This window comes from Molossus molossus, unplaced genomic scaffold, assembly GCF_014108415.1.
Source record: "Molossus molossus isolate mMolMol1 unplaced genomic scaffold, mMolMol1.p scaffold_m16_p_2, whole genome shotgun sequence".
Classification (NCBI taxonomy): domain Eukaryota; kingdom Metazoa; phylum Chordata; class Mammalia; order Chiroptera; family Molossidae; genus Molossus; species Molossus molossus.
The window spans coordinates 8554660-8582160 of NW_023425355.1; the positions used below are offsets into that span (position 1 = coordinate 8554660).

A 27501-nucleotide genomic window follows, 5' to 3' on the forward strand; every position below is an offset into this window, starting at 1 on the left:
CCACTGACCCAAACCAGCCAGGGCCCTAGTTCATCTTTTTTTTTTTTTTTTGGTACGTGCCCCTGGCGGGAACCGAACCCGGGACTCTCTGGTCCGCAGGCCGACACTCAACCGCTGAGCCAAATGGGCCAGGGCTCTAGTTCATCTTTTAATAGTAGAATCAGTTACCAATATTTGGCAAGAGTAGGGAATATTTGATTTAAATAAAAGCTGAGTAGATTAAATGTATTCAGTTTTTCCTACAAAATGAATTCTTATTATTTGATATATCCTTAATGAGTCTCACAGCTCAGAGAACAATAGTGGTTCACAGTTTTAAAATATGCATTCTTGTGCTCTCTTCAGCAACATATGTACTAAAATTGGCACACTACAGAGATCAGCATGGCCCCTGCACAAGGATTACACACACATTCGTGAAACATTCCATTAAAATAATAAACAAGATTAAATTAAAATAATATGCATTTTCTACTTTTAAGCAGTCATTAATTTTGTTATATTTTCAAATTAAATTTTATAGTCACCAGCAAATTCAAACATGATTTGGCTATTTTACTTACCATGGCTGCAGATTCTACTTGTGGCTATTTTAGACAAAAAATGAAAAGCAGTAACAAGTATTAAGGCAGGTTTTTTTATATAGTCTACTTCTATTCAATCACATAGATATACATATGATCATTCCAACAAAACAAGTATATGTGCTTTGAGTTAGCTATACATATGTAGTCTTCTTAAACAAAAAGTCTTAAATAACTTTCAACTAGGTCTATGCAAAACATCTATAATATTCCTGTTCCAGTTTATTAACAGCCTGGAAAGGTCACATTTCTGCCTATTCAATTAGTTCAGAGGAATTACAATTTCTCTTTAAAGCTCTTATAATATGAGATTAGCAAGTTAAAAAACTGCTTAATACAGGGGCCATTAGGTTACTTTCTGAGTTCATTTTCTTTAAAATGAATTGAAGATAGATCACAACAAAAGATGAACTAGTTTAAAATTTTTACAATAAAATTACATGAACACAGCCTGGGACATAATTAGAAGTTATAATCCTTATTCACAATGATTTAATATTTTAATATATCTTAGAGTACGCCTTTCCTGACTTTAAATGAAACAAAGTATAAAGAAACCAATTTTAACATAGGCTAATTGACATAAACAAGAGTTAATTTCCTACATTTCATCAACATTACAAGGAAAACAACAAAAGGATGTTATTCAGGGACCTGTTGTATTTGGAATGCTTAGTATGAATGTATTGGGCAGCAACTTCTTTTTTTTTTAACCTCACCTAAGGACATTTTTGCATTTATCTTCAGATAGAGTGGGAGGAAGGGGGGGAGAGAAACATCGATGTAAGAGAGACACATCGAGTGGTTGCCACCCACACGACCCCAACCGGGTGGGGACAAACTGCAACCAAGTTACGTGCCCTTAGTAGGAACCAAACCCGAGACTCTCTGGTCTGCGGGCCGACGCTCTAACCACTGAGCAAAACCGGCCAGGGCACAACTTCAAACCTCAAAACAACACTATGAGGTACTCTACTATATGCTTATTTAACTTTTTTTTTTTTTTTATCCTCACCCGAGGACATTTTTCCATTTTTTACTCAGATAGAGCAGGAAGGAGAGAGAGAAAGAGAGAGAAACATCGATGTGAAAGGGACACATCGAGTGGCCGCCACTCACACGACTCAACCAGGGCCAGGGACAAACTGCAGCCTATGCTTATTTAACTTTAAAAGATTTTTTCTTTATTGATTTTAGAGAGATAGAAACATTGATGAGAGAGAATATCAACTGGTCGCCTCCTGCATGCCCCCCACTGGGGATCAGGCCCACAACCTGGGCATGAATCCAACCGGTGACCTCTTGATGCATGGGTCTCTGCTCAACCACTGAGCCACACCAGCCAGGCCATTCAATTTTTGAGTAAACAGAATCACAGAGGTTAAGTAACTTGTCAAAAGTGCCCAAAGTTAGTAAGACACAGAGCTAGGATTCAAATAGCCATGATCATTCTAAACCAGGGTTTCTCAACAACAGCACTACTGACATCTTAGGTCAGATAATTATCTGTTGTGGGGAGCTGTGCTGCACATCGAAGGAAGTTGAGCAGCATCCCTAACCTCTATGCCCAGCTACAACCGCCAAAAATGTCTCCAGACATTGCCACATAATCCTGGGGGAGAAATATCCCCCCTTCCTCATTGAGAACTGTTCTAAAATGAAAAGAATTTTCACAGTACAACTTAGGTTTTTATAATTGTATTATGCATTCAAAAAACTTTTATTCAATAATGCTCAGAACACAATATAAAATATTTGACAATAAAGTACACTAAAACTTCTCAGAGTGAGCTGTTAGCATAATGGATAATAAACTTTCTATACCCATGTTTCTCAAAATGTAGCTGTTAAAAGTACAGACTTCTGGATTTCATCTTCCAATAAATTTAACTCAGTGGGTCTAGGGTAGGTTCCAAGAATACAAAATTTTAACATGTACCCCAAGTCTTTATATGCACTGAAACTTGAGAACTACTGCTTATATTCTAATTCTTATGAATAGGGATCACATGTTACATAAATTTGTGTGTGTAACACTGGGAAATTAAATAAATATTAAGCAATTCAAATAAACAACAGAAAAAATACACCATTCATAGTAATAAATCACCTGATCTTCCTGGAACAGTTGAAAAATGTGGTATAGTCTAGATAACTCAAATATAACACCTTAATATTTACCAGACACTTCTTTCACTAGTTTTCTTTTGTCTTCTCTAGTATATGGTTTTATAAACGAGCATCGCTTTTGCTCACATTTGAGTTGAAAGCTTTCTTGATAGGAGTAAATTTCTAGTACTGAAGAACATCCTTCCTTATGATGCTTCTCATCCATTGTCAAGAGGCCATTGTTTGTTAATAAAAGCCATGGCTTAGAAATAAAAATTTTGTTTTTCGGGTAAATACCCAAACAGGAATTGCTGGATCATATAATCTTGTATACCTGAAAATTATGTAATGTTATTAACCAATGTTACCCTAATAAATTTAATTTAAAAAAATTGCCCTGTCTGGTTTGGCTCAGCAGTTAGAGTGTCGGCCTGTGGACCAAAGAGTCGTGGGTGCGATTTCGGTCAAAGGCACGTACCTCAGTTGCACTTCAGTCCCTGGCCCTGGTGCGGGTCATGCGGGAAGCAACCAAGTGACTCTCATACATCAATGTTTCTCTCCTCTCTCTCTCTCCCCCTCTCCCACTCTATCTGAAGATAAATAGAAAAATATCCTCTGGTGAGGATTAAAAAAATAAATAAATAAATAAGAAAAAAAAGTGTTTTCTATAGCCTCTCCACTAAGTTCCATTATTCACTCTCCACATATTCCATTATCTTTCAAAATCACAACCTTTGAAAGTAAAGGATTAAAATGTCACCTATACCCTGACCAGCTGGTGTGCCTCAGAGGTTGAGTGGTCAACCCATGCATCAAGAGGTTGCCGGTTCAATTCCCGGTCAGGGCACATGCCCAGATTGTGGGCCAAATTCCCAGTGGGGGGTGTGCAAGAGGCGGCCAATCGGTGTTCTCTCTCATCAATGTTTCTATCTCTCTCTCTCTCTCCCCTTCTCAAAAAAATAAATAAATAAAATAAAATGTCACCTATACCCTTCAGTTCCGCCTATTTACTATTTAATAGTTAAAATTGATTAATAAGAAACACATTTTCCAAGGACTGTGGTAAAGAAAAATAAAAAGTTTACCAAGTGAACTACTCAGTAACTCAAAAAAAGGAATTGATTTGGAAACAATTCCTATTGCAAATACCTTTTCCACTAAGTTTCAAAAAAACATTTAAGGAAATATATCCATCCAGTTTTTAATTTGCATTAAATATATTCATTCAAAACAAAATATAGGCTTGCTATGGGAAAACATTAAATTTATAAGCAAAGACTTACACAATCAATTTACCTCCCCCATGGCCCAACAAGTTTGGCTCAGTAGTTAGAGCGTCGGCCTGTGCACCGAAGGATCTTGGGTTCGGTTCCAATCAAGGGCACCTACCTGGGTTGCAGTTTGGATCCCCGGCCTTAGTTGGGGTCATATGGGAGGCAACCGATCAATGTCTCTCTCACATTGATGTTTCTCCCTCTCTTTCTCCCTCCCCCTCCCTAAAAATCAATGGAAAAATATCCTCAGGTGAGGATTAACAACAAAAAATTTGCCCCCTTCTTGGAGTACATTACTTGGAGTACATTTCCACTAAAACAAAAACAACAACGATATTCATAATTAAAATATCTTTCAACAAACTTAAGTAAGTTTACTCTTTCTCTTCTCTTGAAACATTTAAATTAGTATGGCCACACAATAATCCCACTAACAGTAAGTCAATTAATATATCTAATCCTGTTGGTGATAATCAAGTGTGATGAAATTTTTAGGGCTACAAAGATTAAGAGGGCCAAGAAAGGGCAGCAAGACAATGTTTAATTTTATTCTACCTGCTTGCATAGTATTTAGCCCAATTAGCTCAATTAGTAGATTAGGCCTTAACAACCACAAATTCCCCTACTTTACTGAAAATCAGTCATCAAAAATAGCATATAGGAATCTATTATCATTTAAAGCTAAAATATAATCCTGCTATTAAGATTTCTTCTGAATTTCACAAGTTAAAAAGCTGCCCAGGTCCTGGCTGGTTTGGCTCAGCGGTTAGAGTGTCAGCCCGCGAACCAGAGAGTCCCGGGTTCGGTTCCCGCTAAGGGCACATACCTAGGTTGCAGTTTGTCCCCGCCCTGGATAGGGTTATGTGGGGGGCAACCAATCGATGCATCTCTCTCACATCGATGTTTCTCTCTCTCTCTTCACCCCTCTCTCCCTCCCACTCTATCTGAAGATAAATACAAAAAATGTCCTCAGGTGAGGATTAAAAAAAAAGAAAAAAAATTTTAAGTCAATAAAAACACTTAAAAAATAAATAAGTAGCCCTGGCCGGTTTGGCTCAGCGGTTAGAGCGTGGGCCTGTGGTCCGGAGAGACCCGGGTTCGGTTCCCACTAAGGGCACGTACTTCGGTTGCAGTTTGTCCCCGGCCCTGGTCGGTTGTACGGGTGGCAGCCACTTGATGTGTCCCTTTCACATCGATGTTTCTCTCTCTCTCTCTCCCTCCCACTCTATCTGTACAAAAATTGGAAAAATGTCCTCGGGTGAGGATTAAAATAAATAAATAAATAAATAAGTAGATTTTTAAAAAGCTAAGCACACCAGTCTGAATTCCTCTGAAATGTACCACCCTCTCCCCAAAATATGATGTGACTGTATCTGTGTTCTAGACCATCAGGGTTTATTCATAAAAATTCTTCATATTTTTACTTTCCTAATCATCTAGTAGTTTTCAGATGTTAGGAAAATAAATTCCCTGGTTAAGCAATAACTTTCCAACCCCGTCCTTAAGTTACAAGTGAGACTGAACAGATCTGGAAACATAATTGGCAGATAATGACCAAAGGAGGACAGTGAGCAGAGAAGAGAGCAGATTTAATTCTTAAATGCTATCTCCTCCATTCTCAGTTCACCTACTTCCTGGACAGGACTAAAATACACCACTGTTCACTCTCCTTGTTTTATTATTGGGGGAGTGTCTCATTTGTTTTGGAACACTTACTGAGCTTTTAGTTCTTAGTGATAAGGTATTTTCTAAAGAATTGCTGTTTTGCATGTATGACACACGCATGTGTCAGTTCTCAAAGCGATGTCAGAGAATACAAATATTTCCAATAAAGCCTGCCTTGTGAAAATATGCAGATAATTCTATTTTCTAAGTAATCCTCATAAAAACAATAAAAAAGATCAATTGAGAAAACATTTTACTGCTGCAGAGGAACACATTCTTATTTTATTTTCTAATATTCATCTAATGTCTTCTACATGCCAGATATTACATTAAGCACTTTATAGCTTTCATCTTATTTAATTTTCACAATATCCAAAGAAACAGGCATTTTCCCATTCTACTGGTAAGGAAAATGAGACTCAGAGTAACTTGCTAAAGATCATTTGGGTTGCATTAACATACATGCTCTTTAAAATTTTTAAACGTTTTTGGAAAACTGAGAAGAGGTGGGGGGACTATCTCATATCCTACCATTACTATGACCATTTTTTTTAAATCCTCACCTGAGGACATTTTTCCATTTTTTGTTCAAACAGAGTGTGAGGGAGATAGAGGAAGAGAGAGGGAGAGAGAGAAACATTGATGTGAAAGGGACACTTACTCTGCAGGGTTACTGTATTATAGATAATGCATGTAAACCATTACCTGACATGTAGACGGCACTGAGTAAATAATAGAGAATAAGTTCAACCTTCAAGTAAAAACATTGCTACAGGTATAAATAATCAGATAAGTACGGTAGCATTATATTTAACAACAGACAACCATGAGGAACTGGAGTGATTTTTAATTATATTCATTTAAGGGAGACGTCTTTTTTGTTGTTAATCCTCACCCAAGGATATTTTTTCCATTGATTTTTAGAGAGTGGGAGGCAGGGAGGGGAAAGAGAGAGAGACAGGGAGGGAGGAAGAGAAAAACATTATGTGAGAGAGACACATCCAGTGGTTGCCACCTGCACGACCCCAACCACAGCCGGGGACAAACTGCAACTGAGGTACGTGCCCTTAGCAGAACCAAACCTGGGACTCTCTGGGCCGCAGGCTGACGCTCTGACCACTGAGCCAAACCAGCCAGGGCAAGAAAAAAAAATTTTTTTAATCCTCACCCAAGGACATTTTTCCATATTTTGTTCAAATAGAGTGGGAGGGAGAGAGAGGGAGAGAGAAACATGGACATGAAAGGGACACATGGAGTGGTTGCCACCCGCACCACCCAACCAGGGCCGGGGAAAAACTGCAACCGAGGTACATGCCCTTAGCGGGAACCGAACCCGGCTCTCTCTGGACCGCAGGCCGATGCTCTAACCGCTGAGCCAAACCGCCAGGGCAAGATAAAAATTTTTAAAAATATATAAATGTACTCTCGCCCTGGCTGTTGTGGCTCAGTTGGTTGAGCAATGTCCCATGCACTGAGAGGTCGCCAGTTGGATTCCTGGTTGGGGCACATGCCTGGGTTTTGGGCTCAATCCCCAGTAGAGGGAGTGCAGGAGGCAGCAGATAGATGTTTTCTCACTATAATGTTTCTATCTCTCTCTCCCTAAGGAAAAAAAAAAGTCAAGTAAAAAAAAGTGCCTATATTCAAGATGTTCACAGTCTAATGGGAAAGACTAGTATATAAACAATAACAATACAATGCGCTGAATTTATCTCAATTCACCTGGGAGAAACAAAAAAAGCTTAGTTGAGGAAGAAAGTAATGTTTGAGCTAAGACTTGAAGAGTAGGAAACCTCAGGTGAATGAGGGGGTGGGATGAGAGAGAAGGGAAATACTGCAGCAGAATTCTAATAAGAATAGACACAAGAGAGTACAGAAGATCAAGGAAGGCAAGTAATTCAGTATGACTAGTACAAGGACGAGCTGGGACTGAGATGAGACTGGAAGAAGCAGACCAGGGACAGATTACAGAAGCCCTTTTATACTTAGCAAAATAGGTGAAAAGGTTTTCAGAGTTTCCTTTTCATCTCTGGCTACACTATGAAGTATGGGTTCAAAGAGGACCAAATTGAGATAAAATTCACATAACATAAAATCCACCATGTTAACCATTTTAAAGTATATAATTCATTGCTTATTCCTTTTGTACATAATGTATCCCCTGCTAGGCCTTTCTGCTTCTAGTTCAGTGAGAGATTAAATGAATAAATATAACTTTAGTAGAAATGTTAATTTATTTTATTTTTTAAAAAACAGCTTTTATTTTTATTTATGTATTTATTTTTTATCCTCACCCGAGAACATTTTTCCATTTTTTGTTTAGATAGAGCGGGAGGGAGAGAGAGAAAGAAGAGAGAAACATGGACATAAAAGGGACACATTGAGTGGCTGCCACCCGCACCACCCAACCGGGGACAAACTGCAACTGAAGTACATGCCCTTAGTGGGAACCAAACCCAGGTCTCTCTGGACTGCAGGCTGACGCTCTAACCTCTGAGCCAAACTGGCCAGGGCTAAAAACTAGCTTTTAAAAATCTTCACTTGTTCATTAAAAATGAGTAAGTGTTCAGAGTAGGAGGATGGGGGGATGGATGAAATGAACCAAAGAACTTATATACATGTATGCATAACCAATGCACATAGACAACAATGCTATTTGGGGTCGGGGGCAGACGGGGAGGAGGGGATCTGGGAGGAGAGGAGAAACATCTGTAACAAAAATAAATTAATAAAAATTGAAAAAAAAAAAAAAAAGAGTAAGTGGTCATTGTAGCAATTCAGGCAATAGCGTACAAAAGGTAAAAAGTGAAAGTGTTTCCCTAATAAACAACCTGATTACCCCAAAATAACCACTGTTAACAGATTGGTGTGTATCCGTACAAATATTTTGTTATACATATACATACCTTTATATATAGTGTTTTTAAACATAAAAGACATCTAGAATGTACAGGAGATAACATAAGACTAACTAATCCAGAGTTTTAGGCTTTGTTCTGCCAGTTAACTGCATAAACTTAGGACTCAGTTTCCCTCATTTATAAAAAATAAAACTAGAGAGCATAAATGATTGCTAGTAATCTGTAAAACTCTAGGAGCATATGGCTGTTAAGTCCCTAGGGTTTCAACACAGTGTTAAAATTCCTTTTTGGACAGCTTAATTGTGAGTAAAGAATATTGTTATCTCCTCCACTAACTAAAGCCAGTAAATTCCACAAGGAGGGATCTTAGTTTTGTTCACTTATGAATACCAAAGTCCTGGCACGCTTATTGTTTGGTAAATGACTGAAAATAGTTTAATAGCTTCCACTCCCGTAAATTGCTTTGAATCAATTACTTGGAAAAAGTAATAAACCTGGCAGAGTTTCCCTCTCCAGTTTGTCTTACATTTCTAAAGTGAAAATGCTATAAACTGCTCTAAGCGTCCATAACGAAGTTACACCTACTGACAGCAGAAGACTCTCAGGTTCTACCCGCTGGACTTCAAGTGTAACTCCCCCCAGCACCTGATGGGGCCCACACTCAAAGTGTCAAAAGTCATAGATTTGTAGATGCACAGGCCTAGAGAAGCCAGGATGTTCATACCCAACTCCACTCTCAGACGCCACATCCCCAGAACACAAGGTGCTAGTTTCTTCTCTTTCAAACCCCACAACTTCCAAAACGGCGGAATTGGAGCCACCAAAGACACAGAACGGGCGGGGAAAGGGGGTCGGGAAGGATAGAACAGACCCTCTCAAGCCGCACTCATTGAGAAAAGCCCGTGTTGCTGGAAACAGCATCCTCACCTCCTTCTTTCTTTGGGCAGAGGCTGAGGGAACCCCATAAATGAGCAGCAGCGCCACTGCAATGGTTGCAGAGACACATCGAAGCCACAAACGCGCTGCCATGTTAGCTCCTCTCCCTCGTAGAAGCGAAACTTTCCTCCGCTGAGTCTGCGGGTTGGGCGTGAGAACAGGCAAACCAGCCCCTTAACCCTCCTCATTGGTCTAGCTCAGCCCTACCGGGCGACCTCTCACATTACGTCACGGCGCTCTACTGTGAGACGCCCGCTAAAAGACGGTTCACTTCTAATTGGTCTCCGTTAGCCAATAGAAAAAGGATAATCTGGAGGTTTTTCATTGGTCCGCTAAAGATGATGGCTCGCCCCTTTCATTTACGTAAAGATGTCGCGCTTCGGGGCTCTTCAGACGCGCGTGCGCAGTTGTGAAACTGCGGCTTTTCGGAGTCTAAGATGGCTTAAGGTTGGGAAAACAGAATCTTTCCCATGGAGACTCATTTAGAAGTCTGACATCCACCTCTTTCGTGTAATATTCTAGAATACATTGAACATAGTCATGTGATTGTTAGAATCTTTTTTAGTCCCTCATTCTGTCACCAGATTGCCTCAAATCAAAATAATAATTTTTAAAAAGCCAGAAAGCAAAAATATACTCAGTATCACAGAGGGAGATTTTTTTACGGTGAACAAACAGGAGCTTGTTGAATACCTTCTGTGTTCCAGGAACTGTGCTATGTATGCTGAACAGAGTGGATATCAAAGTCATTTTTGAGGTTTTTGTTTAATAATGACATTTTTATTTTTTAATCTTTTTTCTTTGTTTAGAGAGAGGAAAGGCAAGGGAGAGATAGAAACATCGATGAGAGAGAACATCGATTGGCTGCCTCCTGCTTGCCCCACACTGGGGATCTGGCCCACAACCTGGGCATGTGCCCTGACTGGGAATTGAACCTGCGACCTCTTGGTGCATGGGTCGTTGCTCAACCGCTGAGCCACACCAGCTGGGCTAATCATGACATTTTAAAAGTTAAAATTCTTATTACTAGAGGCATCAACAAGGACTTAAACTTTAGGTTATGCAGAGCAAATGCCTTTTTTTATTTGTTATTTTGTTTGGAGGATGGATGCAAAACTAAGGTTGTAAGGAAGCACTTCGGTCTTTTTAAAGTTATGTGTGTCATAGCTGTCATCAAACATACAATTCCCCTATCTAAAAAATAATAAAAACCCTACATAGCTGAAGAAGTTTCCATTTTTTGGCCCAGGTCTGTTTATCATTGTGGGTTGTAAAACTGGAATGATTTTTTTTTTCAATTTTTTTTCTTTATTTGATTTTAAAGAGAGGGGAGAGAAAGAGAGAAACTGGGAATCGAACCGGCAACCTCTTGGTGCATGGGTCGATGCTCAACCACTGAGCCACACCGGCTGGGCTGGAATGACTTTATTATTATTATTATTATTATTATTATTATTATTATTTTTATCCTCACCCGAGGACATTTTTTCCATTTTTTGTTCAGATAGAGTGGGGGGGGGGGGAGAGAGAGAGATGGGGAAGGGACACATTGAGTGGCTGCTACCCGAACGACCCAACCACAGCCGGGGACAAACTGCAACCGAGGTACATGCCCTTAGCGGGAACTGAACCCGGGTCTCTCTGGACCGCAGGCCGATGCTCTAACCACTGAGCCAAACCAGCCAAGGCTGGGATGATTTTAATAGTGACTAATAATCTATTCAAGAGGAAAAGCACCAACAAAATAAAAGAAATTGCCCTGGTCAGTTTGGCTCAGCAGTTTGAACATCGGCCCTTGGACCAAAGAGCTGAAGGTTCGATTCTGGTCAAGGGCACATACTTCAGTTGTGGTTTGGTCCCAGGCTCTGATTGGGGTCACGTAGGAGGCAACCAGTTGATGTGCCTCTTTCACATCGATGTTTCTCTCTCTCTCTTCCCCCACCCCTTCCTTCCACTCTATCTGAAGATAAATGGAAAAATATCCTCAGGTGAGGATTAAAAAATAATAATAAAAATAAAATAAATTGCCTATAAGTTAGATGTATTTTGGTGATGTGTAATGTCCTATGACTACTCTTTTTTTTTTTTTTACATTTTTTATCCTCACCTGAGGACATTCATTTTTTGTTCAGATAGAGTAGGAGGGGGAGAGAGAGAGAAACATCGACGTGAAAGGGACACATCAAGTGGCTGCCACCCACACAACCCAACCTGGGCCGGGGCAAACTGCAACCAAAGTACATGCCCTTAGCGGGAACCGAACCCGGGTCTCTCTGGACCACAGGCTGACACTCTTACCGCCAGGGCCCTATGACTACTCTTTTAGACTCTACTTGGAAATTCAGGCACACGAAGGGAAATAATATAATTATGTAGGAGAGTCAAGGACGTGGGTATGGAAAAGAAACTAGCTGGTTCTGAAGTGAAGAGATGTGATTGAGAGAGATTTAAAAAATTAAAAATGTTTACAGACACTCATAATAATAAAAATACAAGGAGACATGCAGTGTGATTCCACCTATATGACGTTCTGGAAAAGGCAAACTCCTAGAGACAGAGAACAAATCAGTGGCTATCAGGCACTGGAGGTTGGAAGAGGGGTTAACTACAAAGGGGCCACATATATTTGTGGTGATGGAACTGTTCTGTCCTTAATTGTTGGGATGGTCACATCCTTGATAAATTTGTCAAAACTCACAGAACTGTACATTGAGTGGTTGCTTCCTGCACAACCCAACCATGGCCTGAGATGAACCACAACCGAGGTACATGCCCTTGACTGGAATTGAACCCGCGATTCATTGGTCTGCAGGCCGATGCTCTACCGCTGAGCCAAACCAGCCAGGGCAGAACTAGGATTCTCACTGTGGAAGAAGGGAGCTAAAAATATGAAATGAGGGAAGGTAAAGAAGAATTTTTGGGGGTTGGACTGGAATTGGAGGTATCAGTATAAACTTATCATTCATAAAATATATTCCTAGCTCTATTCACTGAAAGGACTAGAAAGCAAAGACACTTCAAGGAGCACACCTAGTGCCAAATCTAGGTTACTAAATACCATCCCTAAAAGAAACTAAGGGTCCTTAGAGAAATGGCTGATTCCATTGCTAGGGCAGGGAAAGTACAAGATGAACCTTGAATATTTTGTGTCAGAAAATAAAAAGTTGCTCAAAAAAAAGATAGAGACATAAAAAAAAAAAAAAAGACATAAGCCAGCTGAAAGGGAATCCTACTGACTACATCTGGCATTATTATTTATTAAAATAAATAAGAATGGATTATAACCTATTAGAGTCATGAATCCATACTGATAATGAACAAATAAATAGGAGAGAAGATAAAATTCCTCTTTAGAGTAGAACATCCATCATTGATTATGGAAAGAATAATAATTAGAAAATCACCACTTTGCATACTTACCTGGCAGGGGAGATACCATGATCACGAAGGCGGTTTTCCCAGCGAGAGGCTTATCCATTGCACTCCGATGTGCTGACCCCTGTGATTTCCCCAAATGTGGGAAACTCCACTGCGTAATTTGTGGTAGTGGGGGACTACATTCGTGCTCTCCCCTAAAAAAAAAAAAAGAAAAGAAAATCACTACTTTGCAATTTTCATTTTTTTTTTAATTCTCACCCGAGGACATTTTTCCATTTTTTGTTCAGATAGAGTGAGAGAGAGAGAAAGAGAGAGAGAAAGAGAGAAACATTGACCCGAAAGGGACACATCGAGTGGCTGCCATCCACACGACCTAACCAGGGCCGGGGACAAACTGCAGCCAATGTACCTGCCCTTAGCGGGAACCAAACCCGGGTCTCTCCGGACCGCAGGCCGACGCTCCAGCCGCTGAGCCAAACCGGCCAGGGCAGCAATTTTCAAACTAATAATTGATTTAGGCAAAAATCATCAATGGATACAAAAACTAGTGGGTGAAAGTTTGCTGAAGAACAAGATTATTTACATAGTCTTTATGTATTATTCTTCACGTTATTTATACTTACAAGGGGAAAATAGTAACTTTATAGTGTAGGAACATAGAAGCCACTCCTTCGACCAAATGATTCAAGTTGACATTACCAATGTAATATTACATGCTTCCTGATAAGATGCCCTAAGAAGACACATCTGTTACGTAATGTTCCAACCAGAAGTCATGTAAACTGAATGTAATTATGAGGAAACATCAAGACACACAATTTGGCCCTGGCCGGTTTGGCTCAGCGGTTAGAGCGTCGGCCTGCGGTCTATAGAGACCCGGGTTTGGTTCCTGCTAAGGGCATGTACCTCGGTTGCAGTTTGTCCCCGGCCCTGGTTGGGTCGTGCGGGTGGCAGCCACTCAATGTGTTCCTTTCACATCGATGTTTCTCTCTCTCCCTCCCACTCTACCTGAACGAAAAATGGAAAAATGTCCTCGGGTGAGGATAAAAAAAAAAAAAGACACACAATTTGAATGGAATTTTACACCTGTGTGGCATCAGAAGTTCAGTTACCAGTCCTTCCCTTAGAATTGCCTAAGTTTGATCTTTTAGGAATCATTTAAGGATTCTTTACCTCACTTCATATGTAAAACTGAAGGAATAAAACTTACCTGTAGTGAGAAAAAAATCAATGTCATGAAAGACAAAGAAAGGCCGAGGAACTGTTTAATTTTATCAATGGGGTGTACACCTGAAACTAATATAATACTGTATGTCAACTATAATTTAAAAATAAAAAAAATATTTAAATAAAAAAAAAACACACAGAAATAAAGCTACAAAAAAAAAAAAAAAAAAGAGAGAGAGAGAAAAAGTAAAAGGAGACTAAAGACACATGACAACTAAATTCAATACAAGGACCTGGATTGAATTCTATGTGGAAACATTGGAACAACTGGTGGAATTGGAATACCGGTTGTACTGTATCATTATGAAAATTTCTGAATTTGATAACTGTACTGTGGTTATGCAAAAGAATATCATAATCTTATGAAATGAACCCTGATGTATTAATGGGTAAAAGCACACCGTGCGTGCAAATTATTCTCAAATGGTTCAGAAAAAAAGCAAATACACACACATACACACACACGTATACATGTATAAAATACGGAGAGAGAACACATGTGGTAAAATATTAAGAAGTTTTGTATCTTGGTAAGGGGTATACAGTGGTTCTCCCCCATCAATGTTTTATTATGAAAATATCCAAACATAAAGAGAAAGTGAAAGAATTTTACTCTGAACACCGACCATGTTTCTGCAATCGACACTTTGTTAAATTTGCTTCGTCACATATTTATCCACATATTATGAATTCTTTTTACTATTCTTGCAACTTTTCTCTAAATTCGAGGTTGTTTCAAAAGTAAAAGTTAAACGATTTAGCATGTAGTAATAGAAGACAAAAAAAAAAATCAAAGACATGAAGGAAGTTTGGGAGGAACATTAGTGTGGAGCGAGATACAAGCTCAAGCTTCTGAAACACTACCGATCTCGAACCTGGTTCCTTTGCTGACTCAGCCCAAGATCAGAGTCTCATCTCTCCTTTATTGGGCCCTAAACCAGTCTTCAAGGTTGGGGGGGCGGGGTTGTCTGTAATTCGTCAGTAAATACGTCATTTATAAAGCGTGAAACTACATTTCCCAAAAGGCCTTTATCTTCCCGTGTTTTGAAGAGATTACTATTTCTATAGGTTTTCACAGGTCTCGCGAGAATTCATTAAATCTCATTAAAATGCCCTACTGAAAGCCATTTTGTTTTTCAGGGTTCCTTGCAAGGGTACCTGACGCGAAGTTCCAACAACCAGCCGCTGCAGTTGCTGCAGTTCCGTCTTCAGCTTCACGATGTTTCCATTGGCCAAAAACGCGCTAAGTCGTCTCCCAGGTGAGCAAAAATTGTGATAAAATAATTTCCAAGGGCCTTTTATCCATTTGTCCTCGTGGTCGCTCCTGCCTTTTCCGCCGGCATCCCGACCTTCTAACTCTAAATGCTTAGTCTCCCGCCTCGCCCTAACTAACTGGGAAGATGCCCTTAGCATGAGCTTGATCACCCCGTGTTCCCTTTGCGGTTCACAGCTCTCTTTTGTTACTGGAGTCATAGCCTAGCCCTGCTTTTTAATTATTCAGTAGTAACCTATGATTTCAGGGAAAAACATTCTTGGTGGACACCTTGTTCCTTAAATAATTTCGTTAATTTTAGTTTGGGGGCACATTTCCCCCACAAATGGAAGAGTCTTTTCTTCAATTCTTGTAACAATGACGGAAGGAACTTGTAAATTTCGCTCTTCATCTGGTTTTTCATCGCAGGGAGATAAGCTAAATGGTACCCCGCACTTTTTGTTATTTGTGGATTATTTCTTATGTAAAAGTTAAGAGTGTACAGGGACGATTTGAGACCAGCATTACATATTTAGAATACATTAGATTGGAGAAAGGAAAGTCATTTCCTTGATTGATTTGCACTGAAGGTGACCTTGAGTAAAGTGAGTTTTTTTTTTTTTTAAACAATAAAGGTAACCTTAAGCAATCATTTACCTTTTTTAGCTGTCTTTTTATTTTCAGTTTATGTAGCTGTTGGAGGAATAACTAGACTGTGTTCTGAACACTCAAACAGCTTTGACAATGAACAAAAAGTAGTCGCCTGACTTTTTTGGTAATCCAAAATACCCATCTCTTATCTCTTTCACATTGGGTAAAAAGCTGAACATCATTTTCCTCCTTTGTAAAATAGGGGATTAGTAAATAAAACCTACCTCATAAAGTTCTTGAGGATTATGTGAGATGACTAATAGGTGGTAAGTAAACCAATTCTTGTCACAAAAATCTAAAGAAATTCACTTGAGTGATCAGTGTTGAGGTCATGAGGTGTTGCAGAATTGTTTGATAATCTTAATGTCTTTGCCCTTTGAGCAGGTAGGGTCTTGTAACTTAGGAAACGGGTTTTGCTTTTTTGTTTTTTTTCAACATGGAATTCACAAACTCACTTTTTAACTGCTCTAGAGCAGACCATATTTTGAAATGTTTGTAAATTTGCTCATCGATGTTTTAGTAAAGGTGAAAAAAAAAAAAGACCGTAAGGCAGTTAAGAGATGAAACCACTAATTGGCAAATAACTATCCTGAAATAACATATTGTATCATACAGCCCTGGCCGGTTTGGCTCAGTGGTTAGAGCATCGGCCCTCAGACCAATGAGTGGCAGGTTCGATTTCCGGCCAAGGCCACATACCTCGGTTGCAGTTTGTCCCTGGCCCTGGTCAGGTCATTCGGGAGCCATCCAGTCGATGTGGCTCTATCACATCGATGTTTCTCTCTCTCTCTCTCTCTCTCTCTCTATCCCCCCCCCCTCTATCTGATGATAAATGAAAAAATATCCTAGGGTGAGGATTAAAATATATATATATATATATATATATATATATATATAGAGTATCATACAGAAGCAATTATATTCTTAAGTGCTAGTAAATGGTCAAGATTGCTGTTTCTTTTTTAAATGTTTTTATTGACTTTTTAGAGAGAGAGAGAAACATCGATGCGAGAGAGAAACATCAGTCAGCTGCCTCCCACTTGCCCCCAGGGATCAAGCCTACAACCCGGGCATGTGCCCTGACTAGAATCAAACCAGGACCTTTCTGTCCATGGGACAGCGCTCAGTCCACTGAGCCACACTGGCCGGGAAAGATTGCTGTTTCTTTAATATACTTTCTATTAGCACATAAGTACCTTTTGAGGGTTTAAAACAATAAGCACCTGCCACTTAGATTGGAGAGGAATTTAAAACCAGCTGGGGATATGCATTTTGCAGTCTTGGCTCTTTCCCAAGCCCTCCAGAGTCGGTTTGAAAAGTATTTCTACTAAAATAACAGTAAAAGCAAAGTTTGAATGTGTAATTCTGCTCGAAAACCTTTACCTCAACCAAAACATTGGCCCTCCATGATTATTTTTCTTTATTGATTTTTAGAGAGAGAGGAAGGGAGAGGGAGAGAGAGAGAGAGACATCGATGAGAGAGAACATCGATTGGCCGCTTTCTGCATGCCCCCCACTGGGGACCAGGCCCTCAACCGGGACATGTTCCCTGACCGGGAATCGAACCGGTGACCTCATGGTGCATGGGTGTTCAATCTCTGAGCCACACCGGTTGGGTCCTCCATGATTTTTTTTTTTTTTTATCCTCATCCGAGGACATTTTTCCATTTTTTGTTCAGATAGAGTGGGAGGGAGAGAGAGGAAGAGAGAGAGAAACATCGATGCAAAAGGGACACATCGAGTGGCTGCCACCCGCAGGACCAACCAGGGCCGGGGAAAAACCGCAACCGAGGCACGTGCTCTTAGCGGGAACCGAACCCGGGTCTCTCTGGACCACAAGCCGACGCTCTAACCGCTGAGCAAAACCGGCCAGGGCTCCTCCATGATTTTTTAGCTTTACTCCCATTGCTTGTCTATACACCTCATCCTTTAGCCAAATGTAGTTCATTTTCTAGTACACTGGGCTTTTCTGTCTGCCTTTTATCAGATTCCCCTTTCCCACATCTATATAACCAAATCCAACCTGCTGTTGAAAGTGCTTAGCTAACATCCTACTTCCTTGTATTATAGTGATTTGTATCTACATGCCTAATATCCTCCTCTAGACTGGAAGTTACCTGAGGACAGGGTCTGTGCCACACATTTTCATTTACCCCATTCCCTTTAACACGGTGACTAATTATTTTAAAAATCAAGATTCATTTTTGGAGTTTTTTCTTTTTTTGCAATTTTAAGGTCATGAACATTTAGTGTGCTTTAATTTGAAGTTCTTTTTTAGTTTATTTACCCTTCTATGTTGTATGTTGTTGACCACTGCTGAATTAACTTTAGTTAAAATTTAAGTCATAAATATTCAAATTAATGAATAGGAGCTAAGTTCCAGACGTGATACCAATACCAACATGTAAAGAGTGTTATTGATATCACCTGTTCTTTGTTTTTACCCCAACTTTTTTTTTTGAGCAATCAATTACATTTTTTTACTATACTTTTATTGTTGGCATTATTACATATATTCCCCCATTTCCCCTCCCCTGCCCACGTTCGTCCAGCACCCACACTCCCTCCAATGTTTTACTTAGAAAACTTTCAGACATACAGAAATGTCGGAACAATTGTTTGATGAACATCCACATACCCACAACATAGATTCTACAATTAACGTTTTACTATATTTGTTTTGTCACATATCTATCCATCTGTCAGTTCATCTTATTTTTTATGCCTTTCAGAGTATGGTACTTTTAGCTATAATGTTTTAACATTTTATTGAATTGTATAATACTAGAGAGTTAACTTCTTGGCTTTCCTGGTTTTCAATATCAATTGCATACGTTCTTTTTCCTAATAATTCATAGATATGCTTCTGTATATTTTTTTTTCTTTAAGTTCGAAGCATTCAGCAAAAAATGTCAAGGCAGATGCACCAGAAACAGGCACCCGACTTCCATGACAAATATGGTAATCTTGTATTAGCTAGTGGAGCCACTTTCTGTATTGCTGCCTGGGCATATGTAAGTACTATTGATTGATAATTTCTGGTTTAAATGTTTTTCATTCACATTTAGCTCATGTATTCATACTATATTCACAGAGTAGTGTGCATTTCTAGTAAGGGAGGGACCTTAGAGATTTTCTAATGTAGTTACCCATCGGGGCAGGAATTTCTTTCTCAATATTTAGCATTCACCTATCATCTGTTCTTAACATTTCCAGTAACAACTTGCTTACTGGATCACAAGGCAGCCCTTTCTGTGTTGTATAGCTGTTTTATGTTTGTTTGTTTTTTATCCTCGCCCGAGGGCATTTTTCCATTTTTTGTTCAGATAGAGTGGGAGGGAGGGAGGGAGGGAGAGAAACATCGATGTGAAAGGGACACATCGAGTAACTGCCTCCTACATGCACGACCCAACCAGGACCGGGGACAAACCACAACCACGGTATGTGCCCTTAGCGGGTACCGAACCCGGGTCTCTCTGGACCGCGGGCCGATGCTCTGACCGTTGAGCCAAACTGGCCAGAGCTGTATAGCTGTTTTAAAAGGGTTGTATGTTGCCCTGGCCAGTTTGGCTCAACGGTCAGAACGTTGGCCCAATGTGTGGGAAGCTATCAACCGAGAGATTTCTCTCTCCCTCCCTCCTAGTCTATTTAAAAATCAATGGAAAAGTATCCTCAGGTGAGGATTAACAACAAAAAAGTAGAAGTTTTGAAGTTATAATAGATAAGTTAATCTCTTTTTGTTTTTATTTTTTAATTGATTTTTTAGAGAGAAAGGGAGACATAGAAACATCAATTGGCTGCCTCCTGCATACTCCCTGCTGGGGATCGAGTTCAAAATCTGGGCATGTACCCTGACTGGGAATCAATCTCTGACCTCTTGGTGCATGGGATGCTGCTCAACCAAATGAGCCACACCGGCTGGGCAATATAAGTTTATTTTAAAAGACATAACTCAACCCTTGCCTTAATAAACAAAGATACTTTAATATAATAGGCCTTTTTTATTCTTGTTTGATCTTCCTGAAATTAGATATACTATTAAAATAAGTGTGTGTGTGCTTTATTAGAAGAAACAGATGTTGAACAAATGTCTTATCGGGGACTTCAAAAGGTAAAGTGCTCCTTCATGAAGGGATATTACAAAAGTGCTATTTGGTGGTATTTAGGTAGTTGTGGTTGAGTGAAGCAACATTTTGATGAAGTAGTATAAAATGTGAACTCTAAACTTGAGTTAATTAAATAAAATGAAAAATTCAGTTCCTTAGTCATACTAGCCACATTTTAATAACCTATGTGGCTAGTGGTTACTGTATTTATTGGCCAGTGCTGATACAGAACATTTCCTTCATATGAGGAAGTTCTATTGAACAACATGGCGTGAGTCTAGAGAATTAGTAGCAATTAGATTTGCCTACATGGAGGGCAGTCTATCCCAATGAGTTTCTATTTGTTTTTAACCTACAGAGCAGAATACCTTTGTCACTTTTAAGAAATAGTTTCTAAGGGAGAATGGTTTCTGGTTTAAACATGTAGAACTGACAGCATTTTAATTTTTACAGACAGCAACGCAGATTGGAATAGAGTGGAACCTGTCGCCAGTTGGCAGAGTCACCCCAAAGGAATGGAGAGATTAGTAATCATCCCAGATGGTGTAATAAAGAATTGTTTCAAAACCAACTCATCATTGATGCCAAGTGAAAGCACTGTGTACCCATTAAAATATGGCATGATTAGAGAAATAAAATACATTTGAAACTTGTAGGTTTGTTTGTTTTGTGAATGAAAGCAAGCTTGATCACTTCATTTATTTAACTGTTGTGTTAATAAAATCAAAATGCTATACAACTTCTTTTTTTTTGTACATGCCCCTAGTGGGAACCAAACCCGGGACTCTGGTCTGCAGGCTAATGCTCCAACCGCTGAGCCAAACCAGTCAGGGCTATACAACTTCTTTTTTTTTTTTTTTTCTTTATTTATTTTTCAGACAGAGTGGGAGGGAGAGAGAGGAAGAGAGAGAGAGAGAAACATCGACGTGAAAGCGACACATCGAGTGGCTGCCACCCACACGACCCAACCAGGGCCGGGGACAAACTGCAACCGAGATATATGCCCTTAGCGGGAACCGAACCCGGGTCTCTCTGTACCGCAGGCCGACGCTCTAACCGCTGAGCCAAACCGGCCAGGGCTATACAACTTCTTAAATGGCTTTTCTATATGAGGTAGTGTAAAAGGAAAATTTGGCTATCACCTGGAAATCGACTTTATAGTAGATTGAAATTATAGGTCATGAATAAGGGCTCACAGAGTTATTTTAGGTCATCTTTGAGCTAAAAATTGATGTCTAGATCTTGGTTATGCCTACTACTTCCTACCTCCCAGTCAGGGTGGTGTGGGAGGCAACCAATCGATTTGTCTTTCTCACGTTGATGTTTCTCACCCCACCCACCCCCCATCCACTTTATCTAAAAATCAGTGGAAAAATATCCTCAGGTGAGGATTAACAGCAAAACAAAAACAAAAAACATACAACTCAGCATCAAAAAAGCAAACAATCCCATTAAGTAATGGGCAAAGGGCCCTGCCAGTGTGGTTCAGTGGCTCAGTGGATTGAGCTTCATCCCATGGTCTGGGAGGTCCTGGTTTGATTCCCTGTCAGGGCACGTGCCCAGGTTGTTGGCATGATCCCCAGTGAGGGGTGTGTGGGAGGCAGTCAATCGATGTTTCTATCTCTCATTCCCTTTCTCTCTAAAAATATCAATAAAAACATACTTAAAATGGACAAAGCACCTGAATAGACAATTCTCCAAAGAGGACATGCAGATGGCCAATAGATGAAAAGATGCTCAATGTTACTAATCATCAGAGAAAAGCAGATTAAAACCGCAATGAGATACCACTTCTCACCTGTCAGAATGGCTATCATTAAATCAACAAGTGGTGAAGATATGGAGAAAAGGGAACTCTAGTGCACTGTTTTTTAAAAATTTTATTGACTTTATTGGGGTGACTGGTTAATAAAATTATATAGGTTTCAGGGGTACAATTCTATAATACGTTATCTCTAGTACACTGTTGGGTATGCAGATTTGTGCAACCGCTCTGAAAAATAGTGAAAAATTAAAAATGGAACTGCCTTATGAACCAGCAATTCCACTTCTGGGAATATATCCAAAGAAACCCGAAACACTAATTCGAAGGAATATATGCACCCCTATGTTCATTGCAGCATTATTTACAATAGCCAAGATATAGAAGCAACCAAAGTGTTCATCAGATGAGTGAATAAAGATGTTGTCTGGCCCTGGCCAGTTTGGCTCAGCAGTTAGGTTAGAGCATCGGCCTGCGGTCGGAGAGACCTGGGTTCGGTTCCCGCTAAGGGCACATACCTCGGTTGCAGTTTGTCCCCAGCCCTGGTTGGGTCGTGTGGGTGGCAACCACTCGCTTTCATGTAGATGTTTCTCTCTCTCTCTCTCTCCCTCCCTCCCTCCCCCCTCCCACTCTATCTGAAAAAAATATCGAAAAATGTCCTTGGGTGAGGATAAAAAAAAAAGTTCAGCCCTGGCCGGTTTGGCTCAGCGGTTAGAGCGTCGGCCTGCGGTCCTGAGAGACCCGGGTTCGGTTCCCGCTAAGGGCACGTACCTCGGTTGCAGTTTGTCCCCGGCCCTGGTTGGGTTGTGCGGGTGGCAGCCACTTGATGTGTTCCTTTCACATCGATGTTTCTCTCTCTCTGTTCCTCTCTCTCCCTCCCACTCTACCTGAACAAAAAATGGAAAAATGTCCTCGGGTGAGGATAAAAAAAAAAAAAAAAAAAAGTTCATATATATATATATATACAACAAAAGACTACTCGGCTGAAAAAAAAGGGATCTTTTTGTGATAGCATGGGTGGACTGAGAGGGTATTATGCTAAGTGAAATAAGTCAGAGAAAGATAAATACGATATGATTTCACTTATATGTGGATTCTAATGAGCAAATAAAAATAGAAACACTCAGATACAGAGAACAGACTGACAGTGGTCAGAGGGAAGAGTGTTTTGGGGGCTGGGTGAAAGAGGTGAAGAAATTAAGCAGTACAAATTGTTAGTTACAGAATAGTCACGAGGTTGTAGATTATGGTGTGGGGAATATAGTTAATAATGTCATGATAATTCTGTATGAGGCCAGGTGGGTACTTAGGACAGTGGGGGAGCTCTCTGTAAGGTGCATGATTTTCTGGCCACTTTGCTGTACATCTGAAGCTGGTACAGAATAATATTGAATGTTAACTGTGTTTGAAAAAACAAACTGAAGAATTTAGGTAAGTGATTTACTTTAGAAGCATTGCCAATTATTATTTATTAAATTTTTTTTTAATGTAGTGGTAAGATATATTGGAGCAAAGGGAAATAATACACCCTCAGGGACGTAGAGGGTGGGCAAGCTCTAGCAGCAACTGCCTAGAATCATTGCCAATTTTAAAAAAAATATGTTTTTACTCATTTTTTTAGAGAGAGAGGAAGAGAGAGAAGTATCCATGTGAGAAACATCAATCGGCTGCCTCCTATACGCCCCCTACTGGGGATCAAGCCCGAAATCGGGGCTTGTGCCCTGACAGGGAATCAAAAGCAGACCTCTCAGTCCATGGGTTAATGCTCAATTTACTGAGCCACACTGGCCAGGCTTGTTGCCAATTTTTTTTTATTCCTCACCCAAGATATATTTTTATTTATCATCAGATAGAGTGGGAGGGACAGAGAGAAACATTGATGTGATAGAGCCACATCAACTGGTTGCCTCCCGCACGAACTGACCAGGGCTGGGGACAAATCACAATGAATGTACATGCCCTTGACCGGAATTGAACCTGAGACTCTTTCGTCCGTGGGCCGATGCTCTAACTGCTGAGCCAAACCGGCCAGGGCTCATTAAATGTTATTTATTGAAAGACTATCAAGTATTTTTTAAAATTAGGGTGAACATCATGAATCCCATTCTTAATTTCACCCTAAAACAATTATTTTAGGGGGTGTGTTCTGTTTTTTAAAATTATTATTTAGAATTATGTATCAAGGTTGTTACAGAGGCATAGATATTGAATTCTCATCCTTGTGACTATTTTATTGGAGATATTAATACCACTTTGTAAGCATTTCGGGGGCACCTACTAACTGTTTAAACCCAGAAAACCTGATTACTTCCTGGAAACATTCCATTCTGTTTGATAGCTGTTAGAATAATATTGTAATCATAAAAAATTGTAATAAGCTTGTACATTAGAAGGAAGATTAAGGTTGATGCAATTAGAGACTGACATGTTTTATTAAAACTTTTCTTTATTGATTTTTAGGGAGAGAGGAAGGGATAGGGAGAGAGAGATAGAAGCATTGATGAGAGAGAACATTGGCGGCCTCCTGCATGCCCCCGACTGGGGATTGGGCCCACAACCTGAGCATGTGCCCTGACAGGGAATTGAACAGGTGACCTGCTGGTGCATGGGTTGATGCTCAACCACTGACCTACCTAAACCGGCTGGGCAAGTTTTTTTTTTTTTTAATAGATTTTTGAGCGAGGAAGGGAGAGAGAGAAACATCAATAGGTTGCCTCCTGTGGCGCCGGGACAGGGGATCAAACCGGAAACTCGGTATGTGCCCTGACCGGGAGAACCTGCTCCTTCTGGTGTAGGGGAAGACGCTCCAACCAGCCACACTGGCCAGGGTGAGACATGACACAATTTAGAATGAGTGAATGGCCTGGTGACTAGGGATATACATAGTAGAGGATTTTGCAGTTTATAATGATAAACTTAATATAAAAACTAGAGAGGTAGTAGATTTGATATTTTCTGATGAAGATTATCAGAGGATAAACCTGGTTTTCTGCCTTTAAGAAAATTTCTTTGAAAACTCAACAGTGTTAATATTGTAGTTCAAAACTAACTTGCTAATAAATGGAAGCCCACTTAAAAACCACCTTAATTTCATGTGATGTATTTTTAAGATTTTAAAATTGGGGCTGAATATGTATCTTAATCGTGCACATTGATTGAGAACTACAACTTCCTGCCCAGGAGGGTAAGGGGTTTTGAAGCTATTTTTGTTATTTATGGGGATAAGTGTTGAGGGAGGAGAAATAATTCCTTCTGAGATAATTAATTGCAGGCCTATAATTTAGATCTGTGGGCAGTTTTAAGTATTGTCTATCAAAACTTAATAGGATTTGACAACATAGGATGGAAATTATTTTATTTAATATTTATAAATACTTATTGTGTGTCAGACACTTTTGTAAGCTTTTACAAATATTAATTAATGTGTTTAATATATGTAGTTTATGTACTATTTTGAGTTCCACAACATTATCAGACTCAATACTCTTTTCATGGGAACTGGGTTCAAATGGTTCCAGTTGAAAATATAAGTAATCTTGTGATTAGTTTCCCCCTACATCTTATGACAGATATTTAATGAAACGCAGTATTAAAAGACCATATCTCTATCTGAAATTAGTGAGATGGAGCTTCACCCTCTCACTGTTAATGTTCATCGTTTTAAAGATCCTAGGATTTTGCTGCTTTTTAATAAGTCAAAGGGGAAAACAGGAATAAAATAATTTTTCTCAATTTCTGTACCATTTACTTATTGCATTGTATGGCTACATTTTATGCATCTCATTTCTATCTAAAACTCATGGTGATTGATATATACTGCAATATATATATATATATTTTTTTATCCTCACCCGAGGATATTTTTCCATTTTTTGTACAGATAGAGTGGGAGGGAGAGAGAGGAACAGAGAGAGAGAGAGAAACATCGATGCGAAAGGAACACATCGAGTGGCTGCCACCCGCACAACCGACCAGGGCCGGGGACAAACTGCAACCCAGGTACGCGCCCTTAGCGGGAACAGAACCCGGGTCTCTCAGGACCGCAGGCCGACGCTCTAACCGCTCAGCCAAACCGGCCAGGGCTATACTGTAATATTTTTGCATCCTTGGAATCTTCTAGGTTTTTAAATGCTGGACAAATGAAAGAATAAATGTGGAAGTGATTCAGAGCTTGGAATGGTCATGTGAAGGTAGTGTGAGGTGAGATCCCTGTCCTAACTCCAACACACACATAAAGATTATGAATTTAAAAGCACACACACACACACACACACATACATATACACATATACATGATGAATGAGAAACTTTTGGAAATCAATTTTCAGTGGAGAGATGAGAGCAAATCCTGGTTCTCGCGTTCACATCTGGAGTTCGGCTACACAGTCCGAGAAGCACGTGAATTTCGTGCTCGGAAGGGCTGCCCTGTTCGGAAGGCGATTTACAAGGACCTCATCACTTCTTCACTGGAGCTTAGGAAACTACGGAGGACAGAAGTTTGGGTGGGATTTTGCTGTTTTGATTTCGTTGAAGGAGGAAGGAGGCGCTGAGCAGCACCGAACAGACCTCCTCCCAGGCTGCGTGTCAGCCAGGGGGCAGCAGGGGACCAGGAAGCTGGACGGCTCCGCGCGGTCCCCGTCACGTGACGCGTCCCTCTCCCCGCCTCGCCCGCCCAGCTTCCGGCCTGGGCATCACCCGGAAGTGGGGGGAGGGAGAGGAGGAGGGGGGAAGGCGGCTGGCGGGCAGCAGGGGGTGGAGGAAGAGAAGTGGCTGGAGGAGGAGTTGCCGCCGCCGCCGCTGCCGCCGCCGCCGCCACCACAGCCGCCACCACAGCCGCAGCCACCGCCGCTACTATGACTTCTCCCGCCGTGTGAGAGAGTAGCCTCCGCGCGTGGATTTGTTGCCGTCACGGGCTACGTAGCTCCCGAGGTTTAACCGTAGGACAAAAACCAGGTAAGTCCAGTATCAGCTTCCCGTCGTCCCCTCTTACTGGTGGAGGGGTGTTCTGTCTGTCAGTCTGTTCTACCGAGTGTGGCAAGAAGGTCATCTTAATCCGGGGCAGTCTCCAAACTCTCACTTCCTCACAACTCCGGTATTCACCGCGCTCCTGCTTTACTTCTCCTCACTGAGAGGGGAGACGGGGAAATGAGGTCCTGACCTGTGGCAGTTCCCGTACCCTGCTGGGGTAGTGTCCTGATCGTCCGTGGCCTATCTTAATTAATGAATTGAACGTACCAGCAGATCTGTGCCCGGTATTGGAAATCACAGACACTGATCATCATCAATGAAATAATATAGAAAATTATTTTGCTTCTTGTGTCGCTTGGGAACATAAGCTAAACTGAGATAGCACTCTTTTTCCCATTCCATTTTGTTCATTCTGTCCCCTTCCCAGTAAAGTTACTCGCCACCCTTGTCGCACCCTGTGGCATCTTTCTGTCACTTTTTGTTGTAGAAGGAGTCATTATCTTCATCACCGACAACTCTTATTGTTTCACAAGTAAATATTTTTCAGCATCTCATCTTTGTTTTAATTACAGCTTCTTCATCTACAAGAATATGGCTTTGTACTGAGAGTGTGTGCAGAACATTGAATTAGGTGATATTGAGGTGTGGGTAGTGGTAGGGTGCATACACAAGAAATAGGCCAGAGTCACTGACCTCAAAAGAGTTTGCATTCAAGTAGTTCAGTTCAGTTA

The 27501-nt window shown here is 40.4% G+C and overlaps 3 protein-coding genes and 2 non-coding genes across 7 annotated transcripts in view; 4 read left to right on the plus strand and 1 right to left on the minus strand.

The window, feature by feature from the left end:
- The window catches only part of MAGT1 (magnesium transporter 1), a 32402-nt gene extending 22701 nt beyond the window's left edge, over positions 1-9701 (minus strand). Inside the window, exon 1 of one of the 2 annotated variants that reach the window (XM_036271046.1) lies at positions 9418-9701. In XM_036271046.1, the coding sequence (XP_036126939.1) occupies positions 9418-9519 (102 nt within the window). In that variant the 5' untranslated portion in view covers positions 9520-9701. The remainder of the gene's footprint in view (positions 1-9417) is intronic. The other variant, XM_036271047.1, reaches the window with a different exon arrangement.
- Positions 333-436, plus strand: LOC118636795. The gene has a single exon (XR_004960776.1). It is a non-coding gene; the product is annotated as a U6 spliceosomal RNA (small nuclear RNA).
- A 3137-nt stretch (positions 9702-12838) lies between the features above and the next one.
- On the plus strand, positions 12839-13001 carry LOC118636856. The gene has a single exon (XR_004960821.1). It is a non-coding gene; the product is annotated as a U1 spliceosomal RNA (small nuclear RNA).
- Positions 13002-15146: 2145 nt separating this feature from the next.
- On the plus strand, positions 15147-20695 carry LOC118635961 (cytochrome c oxidase subunit 7B, mitochondrial). The gene is made up of 3 exons (XM_036271034.1): positions 15147-15290; positions 18824-18948; positions 20494-20695. The coding sequence occupies exons 1-3, from the start codon at positions 15251-15253 to the stop codon at positions 20566-20568; spliced, it is 240 nt and encodes a 79-aa protein (XP_036126927.1). The 5' UTR covers positions 15147-15250; the 3' UTR covers positions 20569-20695.
- A 5954-nt stretch (positions 20696-26649) lies between these two features.
- The window catches only part of ATP7A (ATPase copper transporting alpha), a 98444-nt gene continuing 97592 nt past the window's right edge, over positions 26650-27501 (plus strand). For both annotated transcript variants that reach the window (XM_036270762.1, XM_036270763.1), the window contains exon 1: positions 26650-26755. The gene's annotated coding sequence lies outside the window, so the exon portion shown is untranslated. The remainder of the gene's footprint in view (positions 26756-27501) is intronic.

Excerpts from the sequence above, each read along its gene's own strand:
- LOC118635961 (XM_036271034.1), top strand. The coding sequence starts at position 15,251 with ATGTTTCCATTGGCCAAAAACGCGCTAAGTCGTCTCCCAG. Across the intron at positions 15,291-18,823 it reads CGCGCTAAGTCGTCTCCCAG|TTCGAAGCATTCAGCAAAAA; the intron begins GTGAGCAAAAAT and ends TTTTTCTTTAAG. Across the intron at positions 18,949-20,493 it reads GTATTGCTGCCTGGGCATAT|ACAGCAACGCAGATTGGAAT; the intron begins GTAAGTACTATT and ends TAATTTTTACAG.